The sequence below is a fragment of the Bubalus bubalis genome, chromosome 4, assembly GCF_019923935.1.
Source record: "Bubalus bubalis isolate 160015118507 breed Murrah chromosome 4, NDDB_SH_1, whole genome shotgun sequence".
NCBI lineage: Eukaryota > Metazoa > Chordata > Mammalia > Artiodactyla > Bovidae > Bubalus > Bubalus bubalis.
In genome coordinates this window covers 138,109,962-138,132,789 of record NC_059160.1, presented here as the reverse complement: position 1 = coordinate 138,132,789, position 22,828 = coordinate 138,109,962, and the positions used below count along the sequence as shown (strand labels likewise).

At 47.2% G+C, this 22,828-nt stretch overlaps 2 protein-coding genes across 3 annotated transcripts; one reads left to right on the top strand and one right to left on the bottom strand.

The window, feature by feature from the left end:
- Positions 1-4,835: 4,835 nt before the first annotated feature.
- EGR2 (early growth response 2) lies at positions 4,836-11,523 on the top strand. Of its 2 annotated transcripts, none has more exons than XM_006045511.3 (3): positions 4,836-5,067; positions 7,603-7,711; positions 9,028-11,523. In XM_006045511.3, the coding sequence occupies exons 1-3, from the start codon at positions 4,969-4,971 to the stop codon at positions 10,275-10,277; spliced, it is 1,458 nt and encodes a 485-aa protein (XP_006045573.1). In that variant the 5' UTR covers positions 4,836-4,968; the 3' UTR covers positions 10,278-11,523. The 2 variants fall into 2 exon arrangements, with proteins under 2 accessions (XP_006045573.1, XP_025140390.1); XM_025284605.3 differs by lacking the exon at positions 4,836-5,067 and adding an exon at positions 6,934-7,502.
- Positions 11,524-14,261: 2,738 nt separating this feature from the next.
- Positions 14,262-18,826, bottom strand: ADO (2-aminoethanethiol dioxygenase). The gene has a single exon (XM_006045510.4). The coding sequence runs from the start codon at positions 18,279-18,281 to the stop codon at positions 17,469-17,471; it is 813 nt and encodes a 270-aa protein (XP_006045572.3). The 5' UTR covers positions 18,282-18,826; the 3' UTR covers positions 14,262-17,468.
- Positions 18,827-22,828: the final 4,002 nt, after the last annotated feature.

Here is a 22,828-nt window from a genome sequence, read left to right as displayed (position 1 = left end):
TTCACTAATCCACTCTTCCAAAAACTAAAATTTCTATTCCACATTTCCAAACTTCCTTGAAAAAGCAACACTATTACTATTATGTGTTTTGATATTTCTGGGAGAAAAAGGGGGGGTGTTGTGTCAATTCAATTTTTGGAATGTGGAACTTGGCTTTCCAAGTTTAGATGACGTTTTCCAGAAGGGTAGAGGTTGTTATGAGTTTCATGCAAATCTGTGCTGCTTTCTGGATTAGCTTTTCTCATCATTATTTTTGGAAGTGGAAACTCAGAATTTAAGAATAAATATTACCAACACCTCACATATCAATATTTGTAGTGTAGCTACTCTTATGCTTTATCAGCTTTATCTTAGTCATCTGTAGGCTGCTCTGTACCACATGATGTATCAATACTTGAAAGATGTGGGCTCTGGCAATGGAGAGAACAGAGTTCATATTCTGGCTCTGCCACTTCCTTACTTGGTGAATTTGGGTATCTCCTCCGAGCCTTAGTTCCCTCATCTGTAAAACAGGAATAAATAGCCTTAATTTTCAAGGTGGTTGTGAGGAATAAAGCAGTGAACTGAGAAAAACACAGCACCGTGTCTGTTTGCCAAATGGGTGTTCCATAATAGTGATAATTTAATAGCTAACAGTATGCACGGTGCTTCGTGTATATCACTGTATTTAATCCTTAGTACACTCATGAGGTGGCACCAGTGACAAAGAACTCACCTGCCAGTGCAGGAGACATAAGAGACATGGGTTCGATCCTGGGGTTGGGAAGATCCACTGGAGGAGGGCAAGGCAACCCACTCCAGGATTCTTGCCTGGAGAATCCCCATGGACAGAGGAACCTGGGGGGCTATAGTCCATAGGGTCTCACAGAGTCAGACATGACTGAAGTGACTTAGCACATAGCACGCACACACACCCATGATATATATAGATATTTTATATATGTATATATACATATATACGTAATCATTTTGTCCACTTTATAGTTGAGGAAACTGAGGCACAGAGAAATTATATAACTTAGTTAAGAACAAACAGCCAGGTACTGTCCAAGTTAGACTTTGAGCCCATGATCTATGATCTGAACCCAGACCAGATGGGTCTCCAGAGCTCATAATATCAAGATTATTCAGTTGAAATATGAAATGTTTGGGGCTTTATCTCTTTTTTTTTCTTTTTAGGAATTAATAAATTTATTTGGTTGCTTCAGGTCTTTACTGCAGCATGTAGAATCTTTAATTGCAGCCTGTGAACTCTTAGCGGCAGCATGTGAGACCTAGTTCCCTGGCCAGATCAAATCTTAGCTCCCTGCGTTGGGAGCAGTGCAGAGTCTTAGCCACTGGACCACCAGGGAAGTCCTTCTTTTTTATTTAAATACTGGAAAACTGCTCTGACAACTAGATGCACTGATTTGCCCCGTCCTTTTCTCAATGCAGAAAGAAAGCTTCCATAGTACATCTGGCATCATATGGAAAAAGAAAAATTGCTTCTTGTAACCTGGTAATGTAAGCAGACTAGTTATATGTGCTTAAAAAATCCAGGAATTTCCCTTCCAAGGGTTTTAGAAGGGTTTTAGAAGCTGTGAGTCAGAAATTATAGATAAAGATTAAATATAAATTTCTCTTTAAAAATTCCAGGAATTTCCTATAGTGAACTTCATTTTTTGTACAATTAGATATATAAGCTGAAAGATTTTAAACTTAAAGGCATAAAAAAGTGTGACTTGGGATGGAAATTTTGCTTCGAGCCTTAATGACCAGATTGACAGACTATCACTTATTAACCTGGACCCTAGGTTGATATGCAGCTTGTCATAATGGTGATAAATAATGCACTGATTTACCTTTTATTCTTTGCCAGCAATGGTAAAGTGATCTGTAGATTTGACATGATGTGTTTCTACTAGAAAGACTGCACTTCTCCACTCTATTCATTTTAAATGGGACAAAATTCACATTGTCTGTCATTTCAGTATGGAGAAATAGACAACTAAGGAACGTTATTTCATTAAGACTGTCACTGAAACAGAATGCTGATGCCAATAAGTATTTCTGTATATGTTCTCTCTTCTTGATGAAATCTTGTTGGCATGCTTCAGAAGCTGAGTGGTAAAAAAAAAAAAAAAAAAACCTCAAAGGTAAAAAGTATAATGCCATTGTCATTATCCGGAAAAGATAGTGGCAGAGGAAAAGGAGAGTCATAGAAGTTAAAGTCTTTTGAAGGGTGGGAGAAGGGTAGGGACTTTCAAGGAGCCTGGCTGGATTGGCCACCCTCTGCTCCAGTGCACTAGGCAAGGAAGGCAGCCTGGAGGTTTCCACCCACGTTGAACTTTCTTTATTCCACAAATGCACTTTGCTTCCCTGCACGTCTGGGTCTTTTTCATACTGACTCTTTCTCCCTGAAATACTCTATCCACCAACCTTCCCCTAAGCCTCACACATTCTTCAGATCTCTGCTTAGAGAAGCCGACCTAGATTCAATCGGATCCTTTGTCCTTTTTTCTTCACTGGGGTCAAACATTGTCATTGTTTACAATTGTATATCTGTGTGATTGACTGCAAGCTCCAAGGGGCTGGGAACTAGGCTTAGTTTTAGGGATCTGTAGCCTTTGGCATAGCGCCTGACACATAGAAGATGCTAGAGAAATATCTGTTGACTTATGACATGCGTGCATGCTAAGTTGCTTCAGTCTAAAGTTCACCTTAAAGGAACCTCTGCTTAGGCCAGTGCTGTGGCTACTACAAAATAGGATCATAGGGGCCTTACTTCCCCATCCAGATTGTTTGTACCAATGACACATGAATTTGGCTACACGTTGGACTGGTGTGAAGCAAAGATTCTCTCAGGCTTCACAACAACTTTGGCATAATCTCGGTTTGGTTTACAGTCCCTGAGATTACCAGATTCATAGTGAGATGCTGAATGCAGGAAGGCACTTAGCAGTTTTCTCAGCACAGAGGGGCACCTTTAAGAAAGGCCTGGCTGGGTGGCAGAGTTGGCAATTAGTCTGTTCATCACTGAGGTTCACAGAGCTATGCTTTTTGAGTTCAGGATTCACACCCTTGTGTGTGTCCATAATTAAAGGCAATTCTGTTTCACTCCAGTGTCAGTGTTAGAATGGAAGTGAGTGAAAATGACATGACAATAGGGATAGCCTATAAAAATGTTTACAAATATTTCTTAATAAATCAAAATACAAATGTTAACAAGTTATTTGTGACATGCCTCATGGCTGATTGAGTGATTCTCAAGTCCACACTGTGGAAAAAAGCTGAAAACCACTCAGTGCGTAGACCTCGAGGGCCAGCCAGGACCCTGTCTGCCTCCCTTCCTCCTCACCCCCATCACAGGGCAGGCCTAAGGGGCGCCTCTGCTTCCTTCCTCTTGTACTTTCTGGGTCTGGAATCAGGACAAAGCAAATCAGAATCTGGCATCAATTTGCTACTCTTTATAATAACACTGATCCATCTTGGAGCATTCCATTTACTTGAGCATTCTGACAATTTTAAAGAAAAGAACTTATTTGTTCAGCTTTTGATCAGAATAAACTCAACTGCTTGAAAGTAGAGACCACGGTACATCTCTGTATTCAACTGCCACCTTCCCCCTTCTTCCTCTCCCAGGCACAGTATCTTACTCTGTAAACTCCTTTAGGATTTTGTCTCTACCTTTTTTTTCCCCCCTCTCTCTCACTTCTTCTTTACTCCAGGAAGGATACTGTGGGATTGGCTTCTCTTATTACAGGGCCTATTAGTATGCTAGCTTTGTGGGAACCTGGTCACTTCATTCATAACACGGCCTAGGAAAGCCCAAGAACTCAAATTCTTCCTTCAATCTGGGGAGAGGGGTATGTCCATGACAGTACCTTGTCCCATGTTCTTGAAATCCCTGACTTCAGCTTTCCTCTTTTCCTCAGAAATGCCAAAGGAAGAAGATGAAGCTGTCGAAAGTGACCTGTTTCTTTCCTGATGGGCTGAACCAGGCTCCCAGTTCTCGAAGAGCCGTTCTCTTTCTGGAATTGGGTTTTCCCATATGAATAATGTAGCATCCAGAGCACTGTACTTAGAGTCGGAAGACCCGGTTGCAAGTTTGGACACCACAACTTATCAGCTGCGCTACCTAGGCAAGTTACTTCAGCTTTCCGAATTTATTACCCATCCTCAGGATGGCTGCCTTGAGATAAGTATGCGTGGACTTTATTCCATTATTACTCTTAAAAGGGGGTGAGGGAGGCAGAGGGAGAGAGAGGAAGAGAAGGACAGGGAGAGAGGGAGGGAGAGAGAGAGAGAGAATCTACTGACCCGTTTCCAGCGGAGGTTCAGGGAAGGCCTCCCAGGACTGGCCCCAGGCACCTTTCCCCGGAGCCTGCAAAGCCTCCTTGCCGCTGTTGTTTGCCCCTGCCCCCAACCAACCCCTGGCGCAAGGCGGGCTTGACGTGGCGCAGCTCATAAGGAGGTGTGAGTTGTTGGAAAACTGCGAATAATTCCAGTGTCGGTCACTCCCATTTACTCTAACGAGCTTCTTTGACGGGCCGGGCAAGCCCGCCTCTCCTCGCTGGGGTCCCATCCCCCATCTGACCCCCACTCAGCCTCCTCCTTTGGGTAGCCGCTGAAGACTGCGCGGCTCACCCTTTCCCGAGCAGCCCCCGGCCTGCGTCCTGCCCTCTGCGCCCAGTTCGCCCGGCACTCGCACTCGGACGTCCAGGAGCTCCCCCTCGGGGCGGCGCGCGGTGGCCGCCCGCGGGGTTGGCAGCGGCGCCCACCTCGGGGCGGCCCCGGTGACTCGCCCGCCCGCCCGCCCACGTGCGTGGAGAGGAGCGAAGCGCAACCAGTCGCGGCGCCCGCGCTTGCCGCCGGTGGGTGCCTCACCTCGGAGGCCGGCGGGGGCCGTAACCCGAGCCCCGCTGCCACGACCCATATTTGCATAATTCGGTCCCCCACCCCCCAACTCTTTCGGACTCAGGGCTGGAGATGCGAGTCGGGCTCCCCTCCGAGGCGTCGTCTTGCCGGTGGTCAGCGCGGGGGCCGCAGGACTGGCCGGAGCGCAGGCGGAGCGGGCTGGCGCACGTGGTAAGAGTGCAGCTTTCTTTTATTCTTCTTTTTTTAAAGAAACGGGAACTTTTCACGTTTTTGCCGAGGGTGGGGGTACTTCCAAGGGTGCTAATCTTGCCGCGACTTCCTTCCTTTCCCCTTTTATTTTTAATTTCCAATTGGAAAAGTGAGCGCAGCGCCAGCAAGAAACTTTCCCAAAATTTCTCTGGGTGTTTTAAGTCAGGAAGATGGCCGGCCAATTTCGAGGCGGGCAGAGGGAGAAGTGGAGCGCGAGAAGAGGAGCTGAGGCCGCTCACCGCCGCCCCGGGGCCCTGACCGCCGCGCGCGCGGGGCCGGGCGGGAGCGGGTTCGCCGCGGCAGGTGAGCGGCGGGAGAGCCGCCTGCAGCGCCGCGAGAGCCGCCTGCAGCGCCGCGCTGCCTCCACGGCGTGGCGCCGTGGCTCTCGGTAGCCCGCGCCCCCACGAGGCTGGGGCTGTCCTGGCTGGCCGCGGGCTGGGGCAGGGCCGGGCCCTAGAGGCAGTCCCGCGCACGGTCCCAGGCCTCGGCTGCTTTGGGGGCGGGAAAGGGGTGGCAGGAGGCCGCTCTCCAGGTTTGAGCAATTGAGACCATCCTCCTACGAGGCCCCGGCCAGGCTCGGAGCGCTCCCAAGGCGGGCTAGGGCGCGCCGGGAGATAGGAGAGGTCAGAACAGCCGACCAGAGTCTGGACCTCTGAAAAGTTTAAAAATTGTTTTGAGAACTAAGCATAAAGGTTCTTGTCGGGGCCAGTTTTTTTGTTTGTTTGTTTGTTTTGTTTTTTAACTCTCAAAGGTAAAAGTGTGTACGGTGATGGCGACTCGAAACTGGCGTTAGCGTCACCATTTGCTATCACTCTGGACCTCTCTGGGCTCTCCGAGGTGGCTCTTGGCCAGGGAAAGGAAGGATATTCCTCTTAAATGTGTGTGTTTTGGAGTAGGGCTCGGGTGCGGGCAGAGCGCCCCTCCGGAGGGTTTTGGGGGGTGGGGGACTGCGGTGGCGGTCGGTCCAGGCAGTGTGAAGGTGAGGATGGGTGTTTTCGCAGAGCACCCTGTCGAGCAAACCCAGGCGCCCGCTCTTGCCGACCAGTCACTCTGTTGGAGAGGCGGATGCACGGGCGCGCTGTCAACAGGGAGGTGTGTAGCGTAAGGTGTGCGAGTGGGTGTGTGAAGAAGGCGGCGGGGGCTGGAGTGTGTGTAGCGGAAGTGGAGCGCGTGTGAGTGTAAGAGTGTGTGTGCGTGTGGCGGGGCAGGGTGAGTGTCCAAACCTCCATCTGGACGCCCCCACACAGCCGACCGCCCAGACTCGCCGGGAAGGGCGCCCGCTAAGCGCAGCAGCTGAAGGGGGGCGGGGAGCGCGCGGGCAGAGGAAGGGGGGTGTCTCCGGCTGAGGATTTCTCTCGAAGCATCCCGGAGTTATCTGCTCCTCCAAGGGTATACCCCCCCCCCAAGGTGCCCAAAATACTTAAACAAACAAACAACCCCAAACCTGTTCCGTTTTCGCTCCTGTATAAATAGAACAGACTTTCCAAAAAAGCAATACCGCATTCACTCTTATCACCAGCCACTTCTTTCCACCAAGTAATTCAGAAAAAAGCAGTCAGCTTCCGTGAATGCATGCAGCTTTTTTTTTTTTTTTCTTTTCTGCCTCCTTTTGCTTGCGGTTTTGAGCTGCCAAGAAAGTGAGTAGGGGTTTGACTGTAGTGTCTCGGCTCCGTTCGGTTTCTTTCCGAAGTTTAATTTTCCGGAATGGCTCCCAAACAAGGGCTGGGGAGGCGGAGCTGCCGGCACCGGATCTTCGCCTTTTTTGGAAAGTCCGGAGAACCGGAATTCCTCCCCGCCCCGGAGGCCGCGCCGCAGCCGGGACCCGATCGCTCTCCCACAGTGGCCTAAGCCGGACCGTTGGCGCGGCCCATCCCTGGCGGGCTCTGAGCCCTGGACCCGGGCTGCGGCTCGGGCCGCCTGCCCCAGACCCCTGCGGGCTGCAAGCTGGGAGTCGCGAGCCCGCTGGAGCCCGCGCAGCCGAGCCCCTATGCAAATAGGCCATGTGACGGCAAAAGCCGCCAGGCCCAGCCCTGTTCCTCAGTCCATATATGGGCAGTGACGTCACGGGCATTGAGGACCTGCCCATAAATACTTAGAGCAACACTTTCCGTCTAACCGAGAGAGCAGCAATTGATTAATAGCTCGGCGAGGGGACACACTGTTATAATAACACTACACCAGCGACTCCTGGCTTCCCAGCCGGAACCCAGGCGAGAGTCAGTGGCAAATAGCCATCTTTCTTCTTAAAAAACCAGCAACTTGTTTGCTAGTTTTAGATCTGTTAGATTTTTTTTTTTTTTGAGGGGGGTAGTTGCTTTTAAGTGTGGAGGGCACAAGGAGATACCAACCTAGACTCAGTCAAATCCCTCTCCAAAACGGCTTCTCTGACACTCCAGGTAGCGAGGGAGTTGGGTCTCCAGGTTGTGCGAGGAGCAAATGATGACCGCCAAGGCCGTAGACAAAATCCCAGTAACTCTCAGTGGTTTTGTGCACCAGCTGTCTGACAACATCTACCCGGTGGAGGACCTCGCCCCCACGTCGGTGACCATTTTCCCCAATGCCGAACTGGGAGGCCCCTTTGACCAGATGAACGGAGTGGCCGGAGGTAAGCCGCGTGCCCCCTTCGCGAACCGGGACCCACGCCGCTCGGAGGTGGTGGGTGGGTTTTCGTGCGTGTGCGGGACTTGGAGGAGAGGTGGAAGGTGTTGATTGAACTGGATTTGAAGGATAGAAGTGGCTGCAGGAGGAAAGCGGGAGCGGGGACCCGGGCGTTGGAGCTGGGCGCGCGGGCAGATGCACCAGGTTGCCAGCGAACCGGCGTGCGTGCGCTGCGGCGCGCCCAACCCCGGGCGGGATTAGACATAAGAGTAGGAGGTGGTGCCCCACCAGGCTTCGGGGCTTATGCGAGCCTTAATGCCGGCGGCACCCCAGCCTCCCCAGTCCCGCGGTAGGGGCAAAGTGATGGGGAAGTTCGGGGCTCTGGCGGAAAGCTGAGCGTCTGGAGAGCGGAGCGGCGGAGATGCCCGAGGAAAGCGTCCGCCGCTTCCTGCTCGGTAGAGGAGACCCGGGGAAAATCTGGGAGCGCGCTCCTCCTGTGATCTGAAGGAGCGCCCCCACCTGCGCGCTGCCAGCGAAGTTGAGGGGGTTGGCCCGGCGCGGAGGAGGAGATGGGGCGGGCAACGGCGGGAAGCGGCCCCGTGGCTGCCGAGGGAGGCCCGTAGGGAGCCGGCGCCGCGAGTTTCCTTGGCGGTGGCAAGTGGTCTCCCGAAGCCCGCGCACCTTCCCCGAAGCCCTGCCACTGCCTTTGCGCTGAGGCGAGGCCGCGCAGGTGTGGGGCAAGGCTGAAAAGATTGGGAAAGGAAACCTATTTAGACTCCTTCCATGGCAGAGCCTGATTCCCTCCAGCAGCGGGAGAGGAAGGGAAGGAAGGAACCTGGGGTGTGGAGCAGCCGGGAAATCATTGACCCCGTTCTTTGGCTCACCTTTGAGACTGACACCTTCGCTGCACTGGCTGGGGTCAGTCTCCTGGGTAGTGCCTGCCCTAGCTGTGGGACCTCAGGCAAAGGAGAGGGAGAACTTCCAGGCAGATGGGGGATTTTTAATACTGCTGCTGCTATTATTGGGTGTTTTCATTGGGGACTGGAGCCACAGTTGGCTGTATGTGGTAGGGGTGGGGGTGGGGGCTCATCCTGCTTTCCTGGAGGTAGTTTGAATCCTAAACTGTGGCTGGCTTCCACAGTAGGATCTGGGCTAGCCTCTTCTTACTGTCTTTGGGCCACAATTTCCCCACCTGTTGAATTCTGCCCCGGCTTTACAGTGCTGGAGTCCTTGGGGTGGGACTCATGTGAGACAGAAGGGTGAGAAGGGATTCTTGGCTGCATTCTCAATGCTCCACCTCCATTCTTCTTTTCCCCTCCCCAGATGGCATGATCAACATTGACATGACTGGAGAGAAGAGGTCCTTGGATCTTCCATATCCCAGCAGCTTTGCTCCGGGCTCAGCACCCCGAAACCAGACCTTCACTTACATGGGCAAGTTCTCCATTGACCCCCAATACCCTGGTGCCGGCTGCTACCCAGAAGGTATCATCAACATTGTGAGTGCAGGCATCCTGCAGGGGGTCACCTCCCCAGCTTCCACCACAGCCTCCTCCAGCATCACCTCTGCCTCTCCCAACCCACTGGCCACTGGACCCTTGGGTGTGTGCACCATGTCCCAGACCCAGCCTGACCTGGACCACCTCTACACTCCGCCGCCGCCTCCTCCTTATGCGGGCTGTGGAGGAGACCTATACCAGGACCCCTCTGCGTTCCTATCAGCAGCCACCACCTCCACCTCCTCCTCTCTGGCCTACCCACCACCTCCTTCCTATCCGTCCCCCAAGCCAGCCACGGACCCAAGTCTCTTCCCCATGATCCCAGACTATCCTGGATTTTTCCCCTCACAGTGCCAGAGAGATCTACACGGTACAGCTGGCCCAGACCGCAAGCCCTTTCCCTGCCCCCTGGACTCCCTGCGAGTCCCCCCTCCACTCACTCCGCTCTCCACCATCCGCAACTTTACCCTGGGAGGGCCCAGTGCTGGGGCCACAGGGCCAGGGGCAGGCGGAGGCAGCGAGGGACCCCGGCTACCTGGCACTGGCTCGGCAGCGGCTGCCGCGGCCGCCTACAACCCACACCATCTGCCACTGCGGCCCATTCTGAGGCCTCGAAAGTACCCCAACAGGCCGAGCAAGACCCCAGTGCACGAGAGGCCCTACCCGTGCCCAGCAGAAGGCTGTGACCGGCGCTTCTCCCGCTCGGATGAGCTGACCAGGCACATCCGAATCCACACGGGGCACAAGCCCTTCCAGTGTCGGATCTGTATGCGCAACTTCAGCCGCAGCGACCACCTCACTACCCACATCCGCACCCACACTGGCGAGAAGCCCTTTGCCTGTGATTACTGTGGCCGCAAGTTTGCCCGCAGTGATGAGAGGAAGCGCCACACCAAGATCCACCTGAGACAGAAGGAGCGGAAGAGCAGCGCCCCGTCCTCGGCGGTGCCGGCCGCCTCCAGCGCCTCTTGCAGCGGGGGCGCGCAGGCTGGGGGGACCCTGTGCAGCAGCAACAGCAGCACCATTGGTGGAGGGTCCCTCGGCCCTTGTTCGTCTCGGACCCGGACGCCCTGAGATGAGACTCACGTTGACACACCAGCTCTTTGAGGCCCCGAAGGCCCTTCATCCATTGGAGCTGCACGACAAACACTACCACCCATTCCTGCCCTTCCCTCATTTCATTGGGCAAAGGGCCTTGAAGGAGCCTAGCACTGCCCCCACCCCGCCCCCTCCTTTCCACTTAGAAGCAGGTCTTAGCCTGCTTCTAAAATTTAGCCCACCTTAGTCTGTCTTAGGTGAGTTGACTGTCACCCCAAATTAATGGGGAGGCACAGAAGGGAGTTGGGTGGCGGGCCTCTGGCCTAGAGGGCTGAGGCCTGACCCTACTTTAAAGGGTTGTTTGACTAGGTTTGGTGCCCCTCTCTTATTTTGACTGGTTAGTTTTTTGACTTTGGATGTCAGAACTGATTTGAGACTTTTTCTACAGTAGTTTGGGAGATGCTGATCTCCTCAGATGGGGACAGCAAAAAGGCAGAAGCAAAGCTGATGTGCACTTTAATGGCCTGGGACTGATTTGGGGGATGCTGTACAGTGGGCGAAGCATGGCCTTTACGCTGCATTCTGTTGCCCTAGAAGTGAATTCAAGCTTATCTAGTCATCTCAACCCTTTAAGCAATATGTATTATAAACTTAGAGAACAGAAGTGCAATGTGATGGGAGGGACATAGCAATACCTGCTTCTTTTTGAGTGGTTTGAGAAATGTAAAGACTATTTTTTCAGTGTATATCCATTCAGATTTTGTGTATTTTTGATGTGCACTGTTCTCCAAGTTCTGAACCTTTGGGAAAAGAAAAAGTAAAACATTTATGATCTCTTGCAATGAGTCAGAGGTTAACTTATTTAAAGGGGGATGTACATATATTCTCTGAAGCTAGGATGCATGCAATTGTGTTGGACGTGTCCTTGGTGCCTTGTGTGATGTAGACAGTGTTACAGGGTCTGCATGTAAATGGGTTGCCTTACTATGGAGAAAAAAATCACTCCCTGGGTTTAGTATGGCTGTATATTTCTGCCTATTAATATTTGGAATTTTTTTTAGAAAGTATATTTTTGTATGCTCTGTTTTGTGACTTAAGTGTTACCTTTGTAGTCAAATTGCAGATAGGAATGTAAATAATGTTACTGGAGCTGACTTGTTTGGTTATTAGCTCTTAATAGTTGTGGAAATATAAATGATTTATTCTAACACAAAACCACTAACTAAAGTTCAGATAACGAATGGTTTATGACTATAGTGTAAATAAATACTTTTCAACAATATTTTTGCTGCAGAAATTATTTATGCAAGATTTATTGGGTGTGACTTCAACAGTACCCAGTGGGTTTTAGTACTTTGACCAAGCCATGGTCTCCAAGTTTTCTTTGCTAGTCTTTCCACATTGGCCCTCTTGCCGCAAAGCAATCTCCATTCATAATCAAACACGAGCATTCGCTAGCATTCGGGGATTTCCCCCATGCATTAGTGTAAAAGTGGGGAGGCGTTGTTTTGACTCATTGTTCCGTCCTCTGTAACAGCCTATAGCTTCTCTCTGCTCCTGAGTGGGCTCCGGAAAATAAATACTTACAAACAAGTGCCCACTCGGAGACTACACATTTGCAACTGCTTTCAGAACCCTGACCAGAGCCTGGAACTCAGACGAGATGTGGCTTTGTGGAAAGTGTGGTGGCGTGGTCAAGCTGGAAATGACTTTCAGGTTCCAGGATTAGTCTCATGACCACAGAAAACTTTTTGAAAAGCGCTATCGCCTCTTCTGATCAAAAATGCACTCAGACACTGCTGATGACAGCATTAATGGTTACCAAAGGAATTACCCCAGGACTCATTTCTCTCTAGACGTCTCCCCAATTACACCCATTTGGAAGGATCATTCTCTGCCATAGGTCTGGTCGGTCTAGAGACAAATACCCAGCTTTTTAGATGATGTACAGGTGTACACCAGCCTTAAAATCTCAAAAGACAATCTGAATCAAATAGGCAAATATGGCCCTTTGTTGGATAATGCTTTGCAAAACAATACTCTAGGGGTCATTTTAGTACAAGCCTTTTGTAGTGATTTTAAAATATAAATTAACTGACACCCCCTCCCCCCGACAATATCTATAATACAATACAGATTGTCTTTGTTATCTTTTTTACTCTAAAACTGGACCTGAATATTTAACTTCACTCACTGCCTCTGGATCCTTACACAAGTGGAACACATTGGAGTGTCTAGATACATCATCTGAAAACTGTGTCGTCTGTCCTTTGCCACTGTTACTAAGACATGGCTGATAATAGATGGCTTGTATTTTAGAACAGCAGACAGTGGCTGCTACTCAGGGAAACTCTTTTTCGGCCCTTACCAGCACTAGAATTTGAAATCTGATTTGTGGGGATAAGTAACCCTTATTTCTTCCCTGTTCTTATTTCAAAGATGCACAATACCTCTCAGAACTACTAAATGGAACTTTCTAAACTCCAGTGTCAGATCGTTCTAAGTGACTGGAGTCATCTCATTAGATTCATTATTTCCTAGCTTGTTGGCATAGTATCATCCTTGCTTGGCCAATTTTGTTAAAGAAGTTTTGTATATACAACAATGCCATTTTGATAACTTTTTAATAATACTCCTACTAAAACATCATTAAAAAATAAACCTAAATGAAAATGAAATGTTAGTTGCTCAGTCTGATTGGACTCTTTGCCATTGCATAGACTCTAGCCTGCCAGGCTCCTGTCCATGGGATTCTCAAGGCAACAATACTGGAGTGGGGTGCCATTCCAGGGGACTTTTCTGACCCAGGGATCGAACCCAGGTCTCCCACGTTGCAGGCAGATTCTTTACAACCTGAGCCACCAGGGAAGCCATAAATAGATACATCTAAGTTTTATGTGATTTATAATTGTCTTGCCAAATTTTAATTTTAGAGCAACTTCAATCAAGACAAGGTAAACAATCATTTACAAAGCAACAGACTAAAGACTTTTTTTAATAAGATGAAAGACATTTTGATAGTTAAATTGATTACATAGGTCACTTTTGCCTTGATGTAGGTTTGGTGACTTGGCATTGCCATACCATAAGGAATACACCTTGGTGTTTTTTCAGAGCCAACTGTCTGGGTTTTACTCCTTGATTTCAACATGTTAGGTCAATCTTTAATCGTATTTTACTCTGCTTGAAACATTCAGGATACTTTTCACAGGTGTCTCATTTTTTTTACTCTGCCCAAGAAATAAAGCATATAAAGCTAATAGGTCTGCTCTCTTTTAGTCAATATGCTTTATTAAATAATATAGATGTTTCAGCTGTTACTGGGAATTCTTATTAAAAATAAACGTCCAGAGACTAATTCCTTAAAGATTATAATGCAGTTGAGATGGTTCAGTACACATTAAAAATAGGTATACTAATTTTAGGTTAGGTTTCCAACTATTTGTAAACCAGGCTATTTAATTTCAATATCCTAACTGCTAATGAAACTAAGGCAAATTGTTTGGTATATATTAAAAATGGCTGTAGTGATATTTTAACAGTTCAATACAACTCTGGGGGTGGTGGTGGGAAGGAAAGGTCACTATCCCCTCACAAGTGCCGACAATGCTGCCAATCCGAAGTAGTTAAACAAGTTCTACAGAAAAAGCAAAGACAAGAAAATATTTAAGTCCATAGATTCTTTCCTCCAAGAATGAAAGTTGTTTTTCTTTTTTCTGCCCTAGCTTATTTTCCTTAGGTTAAATATAAAAGCAGTATTTTTGGTGCAGCAAAATAGTATGGTTGCATGTTAGATAATTTCAGATGTGTTTTCAATCAGGCTGTTTCAAAGATTACACACAGGGAAATAAACTATTCAGTTTATATTATTACTTGGACTTTAGAATCTCCAGAAGACCCCGTTTTTTACAACATAATCTTACCATACAGACTGTGAACCTTTTACAGTAATTCAAATATAGACATCATAGCTCAAGTAACATTCTCCTCCATTTTGCAATAATCAAATAAGATTACCTCTGAACAATTTCAAAATGCCTTTATTTTCCATAAGTACAGATTTTAATCCAGAAATGTAAACATCCCTGGATCAGAAGATTCATTATCATATTATATGGGGCTTAACAAATGATTTCCTTCTTTGACACTCATTGTACTGTAAGAATCAATGGTCAGCTTCTGTGTGTGATGTGAAGTTCTGAATTCAGAACAAGAGAGTTACAAGAGTGGCCCTGCCTTCAGGTTCGAGTTGAATAGTAATGGGCAGAGTCCTGAATTAAAGACACACTATTGCTTCTTCGGTGAGCAGAACTAGAGCACAAGATTCTACTATTTGGAATAGATCAGTGACGAGATTCCCCCTGAGATGCCTAGACTAATGCACCTACAAGGGGACAATGCAGAAGGAATAAAAGGTGTCAGTTTTGGGAAAAGTTAAAGGCTGTTAGTGTTGAAAGGTCAGATAACCCACTCCTGTTGACCAACACACATTACTTTAAAAAACAGTTCATCATTTTCACTGGTAAACAGCAGTTAGTGTAAATTCCATCCATGCAATTCAGACTTAATTAAAAAAAAAATCAATTCCCATAAAGTAGTAGGCAGATATATAATACTCTAAATTGATATAACCAGAGAATTAAAAAGCTTTAAAAGTATTAGACAAACTTTCATCGATGAGAGGCAGTTATTGCATTTGTTATTCAACAGAAAAGTTAAGTGATTAGTATCATTGTGCTCATTAGTCTCTGTAGGAGAAGACAACTTTTTTCCACAGTTGTTACCCATATTACAGGAATATAAGGAAACACAACAGCAGCACATGATCATATCTAAGAGTTTATGCAGAAAGGTGCAAGGCTTTTCTGCATATTTTGTCTTTAAGGATATTCTTTCCTCAGTGGCTCACTATAACGAGTTAATTTTGTTTTCACCATTAATTTACTCAGAATTTATTAGTGAACCAAAAGTTCCACTGTTCTTACTGAACTAAATTAGATATATATTGCTGTTTTGGCATGCGATAATTTCAGTTACTCTTTTAAAAAGCACCTTAGTCTTTTCATTCAACTTGCTTGTACATGAAAACTTTAAAAATTTTCATAATGAAGTTTGGAAAAACAATTCCTCCTTTATTACTGTCTTATTGCCAGAATGAATCTTTGTAGGTTAGTTTAATGTACTCCAGGTTGTATTATAACTTAAACATCATCCATCATCAACAACTGTTATAAGTTGGTCAACTTTTTGCTACAATATAATTCAAAACAGGTAGGTATGTAATTAATAATAATACACATTCATCACTTATGAAAAAAAAAACCCTTGTGAACAGTTTTAAAGGAAGTCATCATTTGCATATCTAGAACTTAATTTCAAACAAAACAGCATGAAGAAGTGCTTCAAACTCCCCCTAAGGTATAATAAATCACACCAGAATGGGACACTGTCATAAAACAACTTAGCAACCTAGAAGAAATGCATTATGCCTCTGTGAGGTTTTACAGCACAGTTGGCATATCATATTGAGTACCATCTTTTTTGTTTTTTTAAGAAAAATCATTAAGAATTTGCTTTTCCATTCTAAGTTTGGGAACAAAGCTTCCTTCACTCTGGGCCTCTGTAACTCAGTGTGCAAAGAGGCAAAGGCACATACTGCTTCCCTACAGGGTCATCACTTTCCACCAATAGCAAATCCCTCTTTATTACAGATATCAGAACTCAATTACTACGTGGGTAAGTCAATCAAGAGGGCTTAGACAACAGCTGGGCACATTTTAATGTGTTTATTTTTACAGTTTGTTTTTATTAAAAGTTTTGTGAAAAAAGGAATCCTATAAATAGTAAAAAGGGGGGAAACAGGAGTGATCCTTGGCCTGAAGCAAATGGTGTCAATACATTTGTAAACAAGGTAAAGCTGCTCAGCCTATTAAAAGGACAAAGATAAAACTAGTCACAGATAGCACAACTGTTCAAGAGGTTTGGAGTGGGAAGTGTTTTGTCCCAAGTTTGGGTGCCCTAAAGTGGCTAGCAGTATAGTTAATTCTCAATTCTCTAGCCCTGGTCATCCGTGCCTCTCTTCCTGCAGAAAACCCACCCCAGATGAAGCAAGCACTGAGGGGGGCTGTCCTAAGAACACTGCCACCAGCAACACAGCTGGAACCACCAGCCCCTCGAACATTAGAGCTCCTAAGAGAATTTGAAACAGTCATCAACGTTTTCCTCTACTTTTGCAGGAAAATACTGGAAGTAAATAGGGGCACATAGAATTCAACAGCTGGCTACCAGTGTTTTACATTCAGTTGTTTGGAAGCATACTGATTCAGCTCTGGTTAGAAAATACAGAATTACTTTATTACTTCCTAAAGTACACTAAGACATAAAAGTCACTTCAGGATAATACAGTTTTTGCATTGAAGGTGAACCTGCAATAAAAACATCTGCTCAACTCTAGATCTGGAGACTCAGTGGGGGAAGCCCTAAGTGATCATTTGTCACTGAGATATACAGGTGCTTGAATTGCTTAGTTTTTGCTGCCAGCGTAACCGAGATATGGGTACTGGGCAAGGGGAGGAAAGAAAAGAAATCTTGTCCTCTACATGCATAGTTAGAGTGTAATCCCTCAAATCTGAAAAGATGGATTTAATTTTCACAAAACTTAATTAGGCCGGACAGCTCACTTTAAATAGTAGCTCAGCTCTTTAAACCTAGTTTTTACCAATGACTTGAACTAAAAACTATTCAAACCACTAGGTCATGCAAAGTCAATAAGTTAGAACTATAACAATAAGCAGTAAAAGGACATAAGGACACAAGTGGAAAACAACCCCTATTTACCCAGAGGAGGGCGGAGAAAACCACTTTGTATATTTTGAATAGGATGGGAACAGAGGAAAGAAAATTTTCATTATGGCTTTAAGATGGAAGCACTTCAGATAAGTCCCCTGTCCCCTCCCCCTCCCCCCACTCCAAACCCCAGTGGCAGTGACAGAGCCAGGAAACAACCTAGCTTCCCCGCCTACTCCGCCCCCAAAACAGCGCCCGGTGGTTGCAATCCAGTCGCCCGCGCTTCCCAAGACTCCCGAGGAAGCGGCTACTGCCCATTCCAGTAGATCCAACACCCAGGCTGGGGGAAGGAAGAAAGCCCTTGTGATGGGGTCGCGGCCAGCCAAGCCTAGATCTGAGTAGGGCAAGTGTTCGGCCCACCGCTTTCGGGCGCCGGCGGCTTCAAGGGAAGACCTTGGGACCTGGATAAGGCTCCCCCTCGCACCAGAAGTCATCGGCCTGCGGGGTCTCCAGGAGCCACACTTCTCGGGGCAAGTCACAGGCCGAGCTGGAGGCCTCCTTGGCCCTGACAGGCTCCAGCACTCGGTAATAGTGGCAGTCCCGGCCGTCGTCGGGGTCGTAGGGCGGGGCCAGGATGTCCAGAAAGGCGGCGGGCCCGTCCACAGCGTCGATCTGGTGCAGGTTGTCCCGGTGCGGCGTGAGGAAGCACGGGCCGCTGGCCTCCGTGTACTCTGCCCGTGAGCGCAGCACGCCCGGCTGTACCGCGTCCCGCTCCCGAGGCTGCAGAGGCGGCTCGAACTGCTGCTCTGGTGGCGGGGCCCGCGGCCGCTGCCCGCTGCCCACCTCCAGCTTGTCCATGCAGCTGATGCGCACGGTCCCGTAGAGCACCTTGAGGATGCCGTGCATGCCCGGGTGGTCGTGCAGCGGGATGGAGGTGCCGCTCTTGAGCAGGAACACGCCGAGGCTGAATCCGTCGGTCTCGCAGATGTGCATATAGGTGACGGGCGGCAGGTTGGGTCGCAGCGGCTGCACTGTGGCCTTACGCGGGGAGATGTTCAGGTCCTCCGCGCGGACCTGGGTCAGCAGGCTCTTCAGCTTGCTCAGGTTCTCCGGGAAGCCCTGCGGTATCGGCGCCTCCGGGCCTGGCGCCTCGCCGCGGTCGGAAGAGCTGCGGCCGCCCCCGCTGCCCCGGAAGGTGAGGCACGCCTGGCGGGCGATCCGTTGGATCAGGGAGGCCATGTTGTCTCGGGGCATGCCCTGCAGTTCCTCTGCGTGCCGAGGCCGCCCCCCTCCGCCCCCAGCTTTCCTCCGCCCCTTGCGGTCGCCGGCGGCCGCCACGGCTGCCCGCAGCCCGGAGCGAGGCTGGAGGCCCCGCAACTACCGGTCAGTCGGGCGCGCGGCACTACAGCCGCCAACCTCAGCAGCCACGCGCCGGCAACGGCCGGGCGTGCCTGCCTCGCGCCCCCTTTGAGCGCGCACGCGCACAGTCCACAACCTGCACTCACGCTCTGGGAGCAGGCACCGGCCGCGCGGACGGTGGCAGGCTTCGCCTTACGCCAGAAGCTCCATTCATGCGGCCCGCACCTACGACGGTGATCAAGCGTTCCCGGCGCCCTGCAGAGCATGCTGGGACTTGTGGTCCGGTATTCCGCATGCGCTCTGAGAGAGTTCCCTTTGTCATCTGGAAAAGGGAAGGATTAGATTTGTGGGTCATAAATCGACCTGCATTACGGTTCCGAGGTGTTTGCTTCTTAGAAGAAAGGCGAATTGGGGCAAAAGAGAAACAGCCAATTAACTACAACTCCCGGCATTCCTCGGCATGTTGGGGTGACGCACTTCCGTCGTCTGGCTTGTGGTGTAGTGCAGACTCCTGGCCGTCACCGGAACCGGGCAAGAGGGTCGTTAACCTTCTGGCGCCACTCTGGCCTAATACGCCCACCAAGGTCGTTTTCCTGTGGCCTTAGCCCTAGGAAGGAGGCTGTTAAGTTAACTTTAGCTCCTTGTGGCCGCACTGGCAGCAGTGTCTGCTGGACCGCGCTTTCGTAATCTTCTGTTTCTGAGGAGATGAGAGGGTCACCACAGTTACTCCCCACAGCCGTCCCCAGCTGTTGTTTGCATCAGGGTCTGATTACGCTGCTCTTCTGGTTACAGAACACAGTAGTGTATATATATATATATATATATATATTTTTTTTTTTTTTTTTGCTGGAGCTTCAGAGGACATTTGGTCACTGATTCTGTATACTAACTGTTATCAAACCTGAGTTTGCATAAGAAACACCTGGTTAGGGGAGAAGGGGAGTTATTTTAAAAATACAGAGTTCTGGTCTTCGTCCAGAGATTGGTTCACGAGATGATTCTATGGCATCCTATGAGAAACTGTTGTGAGAGAATCAGGCAAGTTCTTGATTTTAACCTTACCCCGAGTTTAAAGTCCTTTTGGATTTCCTAAGCTAAACATGGGTTTCTTACTCATTTTGTAATTGGAGTGGTTTAGTAAATTCTCCCTAATTAAAAAAAGGCATGCTCTTTTAGTGGGCTATGTAACCTAACTAATGAGCACTCAGTATATGCCAGGCGTTGTGTTAGGAGCATTATGTAATGAATATACTGATCCTCACAACAGCTCTTAAGAGGTAGGCATTATGATTATTCCCAGTTTGCAGATGAGAAAATAAGTTGCAAGACGATAGTGAATTATTGCCAGGGCCTAAGCAGCAATGCAGAAATAAGTACAGTTTTATCAAAACCAGCTGTTTGAGTTGGTGTTGAAAGCATTAAACGCAGGATTAGGATATTGTTTTTCCAGCCTACTGTGCTACTTAACAAGTTGTCTGTCTTTAGCAGACTTCACCCTTTTATGTCCTCAATATGACTTGTAGAATCTGGAATCAGAGTAACAGACATTCTGAATTCTCCTTACTCATCAGAAAACCCTGCAAAGCTTTCAAAAGTAAAGATTTGGGGGTCAAACCCCAATTCAGAAGAACTGCTATGAAGCCCAGAGTTTTTATTTTTAAGATGCTCCTTAAGTGATTCTTAGTTATCAGCCCAATTTGAGAACCACTGATTTGTAAATAGTGAATCAGTTCTTAATATTTAGTGATTTTGATTGAAGATAGTGATTTAGAAAAGCAATTTTAAGGTTTATTTGTTTTCAGGGTTGCCATGTCATTGTTACTTATATCTGGTCATGTACAGTGGTCCTTTGGAAGAACACAAACCACTGTGCGCTGCGGCTGCTCAGTTGTGTCCAACTCTTTGAGACCTCATGTACTGTAGCCCATCAGGCTCCTCTGTCCATGGGATTTTCTAGGCAAGAATACTGGAATGAATTGCCATTTCCTCCTCCAGGGGAATCTTCCTGACCCAGGGATCAAACCTGTGTCTTCTGTGTCTCCTGAGTTGCAGGGAGACTCTTTACTGCTTGAGCCATCAGAGAATCCCTGTCATTGTTAAGGTACTTAAATATACTGTCAAAATTCGCCATGTAATGAAATTCCATGCAGTCTTTTTCTAAAGTGAGGAATATTTAAGAGAAAAATGCCCTCTATCCATTTAAAAATCTAAAATAAAGATTTTATTTATTGATTTTAATTCTATTAAGGTATAATTAGTAGGAGGTATAGACTCCATGGGCTTCCCAGGTGGCACTATCCCTGGGTTTGATCCCTGAGTGGGGAAGATCCCCTGGAGGAGGGCATGGCAACCCACTCCAGTATTCTTGCCTGGAGAATCCCATGGACAGAGGAGCCTCATGGGCTGTGGTCCATAGGGTTGCCAAGAAGCAAACACAACTGAAATGACTTGTACAATACAACCCATGACTCCGTAGATCACAGATTTTAGTAACATACTGGTGTATTTGATTTCCAAATCTGTTACTTCTTAGTAGTTGTCTGTACTTATTTAGCTGAAGCTCATCTATAAAATAGAATATTAAGATACATATGTAAAACGCTGATGATAGCATTTAGAGCATAATAACTCTTATAGTAGTAGCTATTATAATTTGAAAGTTGCTAAAAATGGTAAAGACCAATGAATTTAAGTAATATTCAGCGAATATTAAAATGGAATTTGCTTGTCTTGAGAATTAGCTTCAAGGTAGAGATTTGAAAAAAGATTATTGAGGCTTCCCTGATGGCCCAGTGGCTAAGACTCCACACTCCCAATGCAGGGGATCTGAGTTTGATCCCTGCTCAGGGCACTAGATCCCACATGCTGCAACTGAGAGTTTGTATGCTGCAGCTAATACCCAGTGCAGCCAAATAAACTAATTTAAAAAAAATTTTTCTTTAGAAAAAGATGATGTTTACTGGTTAACCATTTACCTGGTAATACCATTCCTCAGGTCCTTGCTATTTATTGTTTGGCCAAAGAGTTCAAAGTTTCCTAAGACCAGGATCACCTGGAGGTATTTATTGAATGTACAGATTCTCAGATCATCTCAAAATCTGCGTCTGAACCTTTTGCACGTTAAAGTTTTTAAGAACTGCTAAGTGTCCTTAAGGCATATAGTACTTTTTTTAAAGGCCACAAACAGGCTACTTTTCATAATTCCTTTTTGAAACTGTCTTTAAGGACTGCTCTAATGGATGGGCTCTATCCTAAGTGCTTCTGCCCTTAAGAAGCATTTTATTTGGCCTTCTGCCCCACTGTCAGTAGCATAGGCTGACTGAGTTTCTATTACCATTAACGTCCTTCTTTTTATGCTCCTTGTTCTATTTTCCTTTGTGTTGCAGTATAGATAAATGAAGAAAAAAGTGAAAACATTCAGAAAAGAGAGCAGACAGAAGTGATAGTGAACAAGTGCTAGAAATACAAGACAGAAACAAGATTTGGGAAAAATTTGGGATAGATGGAATCTATCATTTGATAAATAGTGAGTATTTATTGGGTACCAGCATTGTTCTAGACTTTGGGGATTTGACAAGGAATATCTGAATTCTCTAAAAGGAATTTACCTATAAGTGTGTGCGTGTGTGTATCTTGGGTATGGAGGTTGTTACATAATACAAATAAATGAGCAACATAATTTCAGACAGATGAGTTTATGAAGACAAACAAGGTGGCAGTATGATGCATTTGGGTGTGTATGTGTGTGTGTTGTATATTACTGGGTTGTCAGAAGTGACCAGAAGATAACATTTGAGCTGCTCCTGAGTATTAAAGAGTCACCCTTGCAAAAATCTGGTTGTCAGAGCATTCCAAGACTAAGAAAAAATAGTCCTAAAGGATATTAAACAGAGTATTGGAGACTGTGACTTTGACCAGGTGGAAACGAGCTTTGTGAATTGGAAACAAATGAAGGCTGCTGGGGTTAGACTATATGGTGACATTCAGAGTCACTGGGGAGAGATGAAGTTGGGGAGGCAAGCAAGGACCATATTACACAAGCCTCATAGGCCCTTCTTAGGGGGTTATAGGGAGTTGAGGGCCATGGTAGTAAGTTGGATTTTATTAAAAGTGTAGTGAGAAGCTTTCAGAGCGCATTGGGTAGTAGAGTTACTTGATCTGTTCTATTCTCTGTGAAAAAGAGATTGATGGTGGGTGGAATGTAACAGTATAGAAACCCCAATTGAAGGCAGTAATCTAGAGAAAAGAAAACTAGTGTAAACATTAGGAATCTACTTTGGAGGTGGAGCTGACAGGGCTTGCAGATGAGCTGTTGCTTTGGCAATCTCTTTCTTAAAGTATATTCTCTCCGCATATTCTTTTTCATGAGTTGACAGCTACGTGGTGGTAGGTAAGGTTGATAAAGCTTAAGTCTCACCTCCAGCCCACATCTAACTATTAAA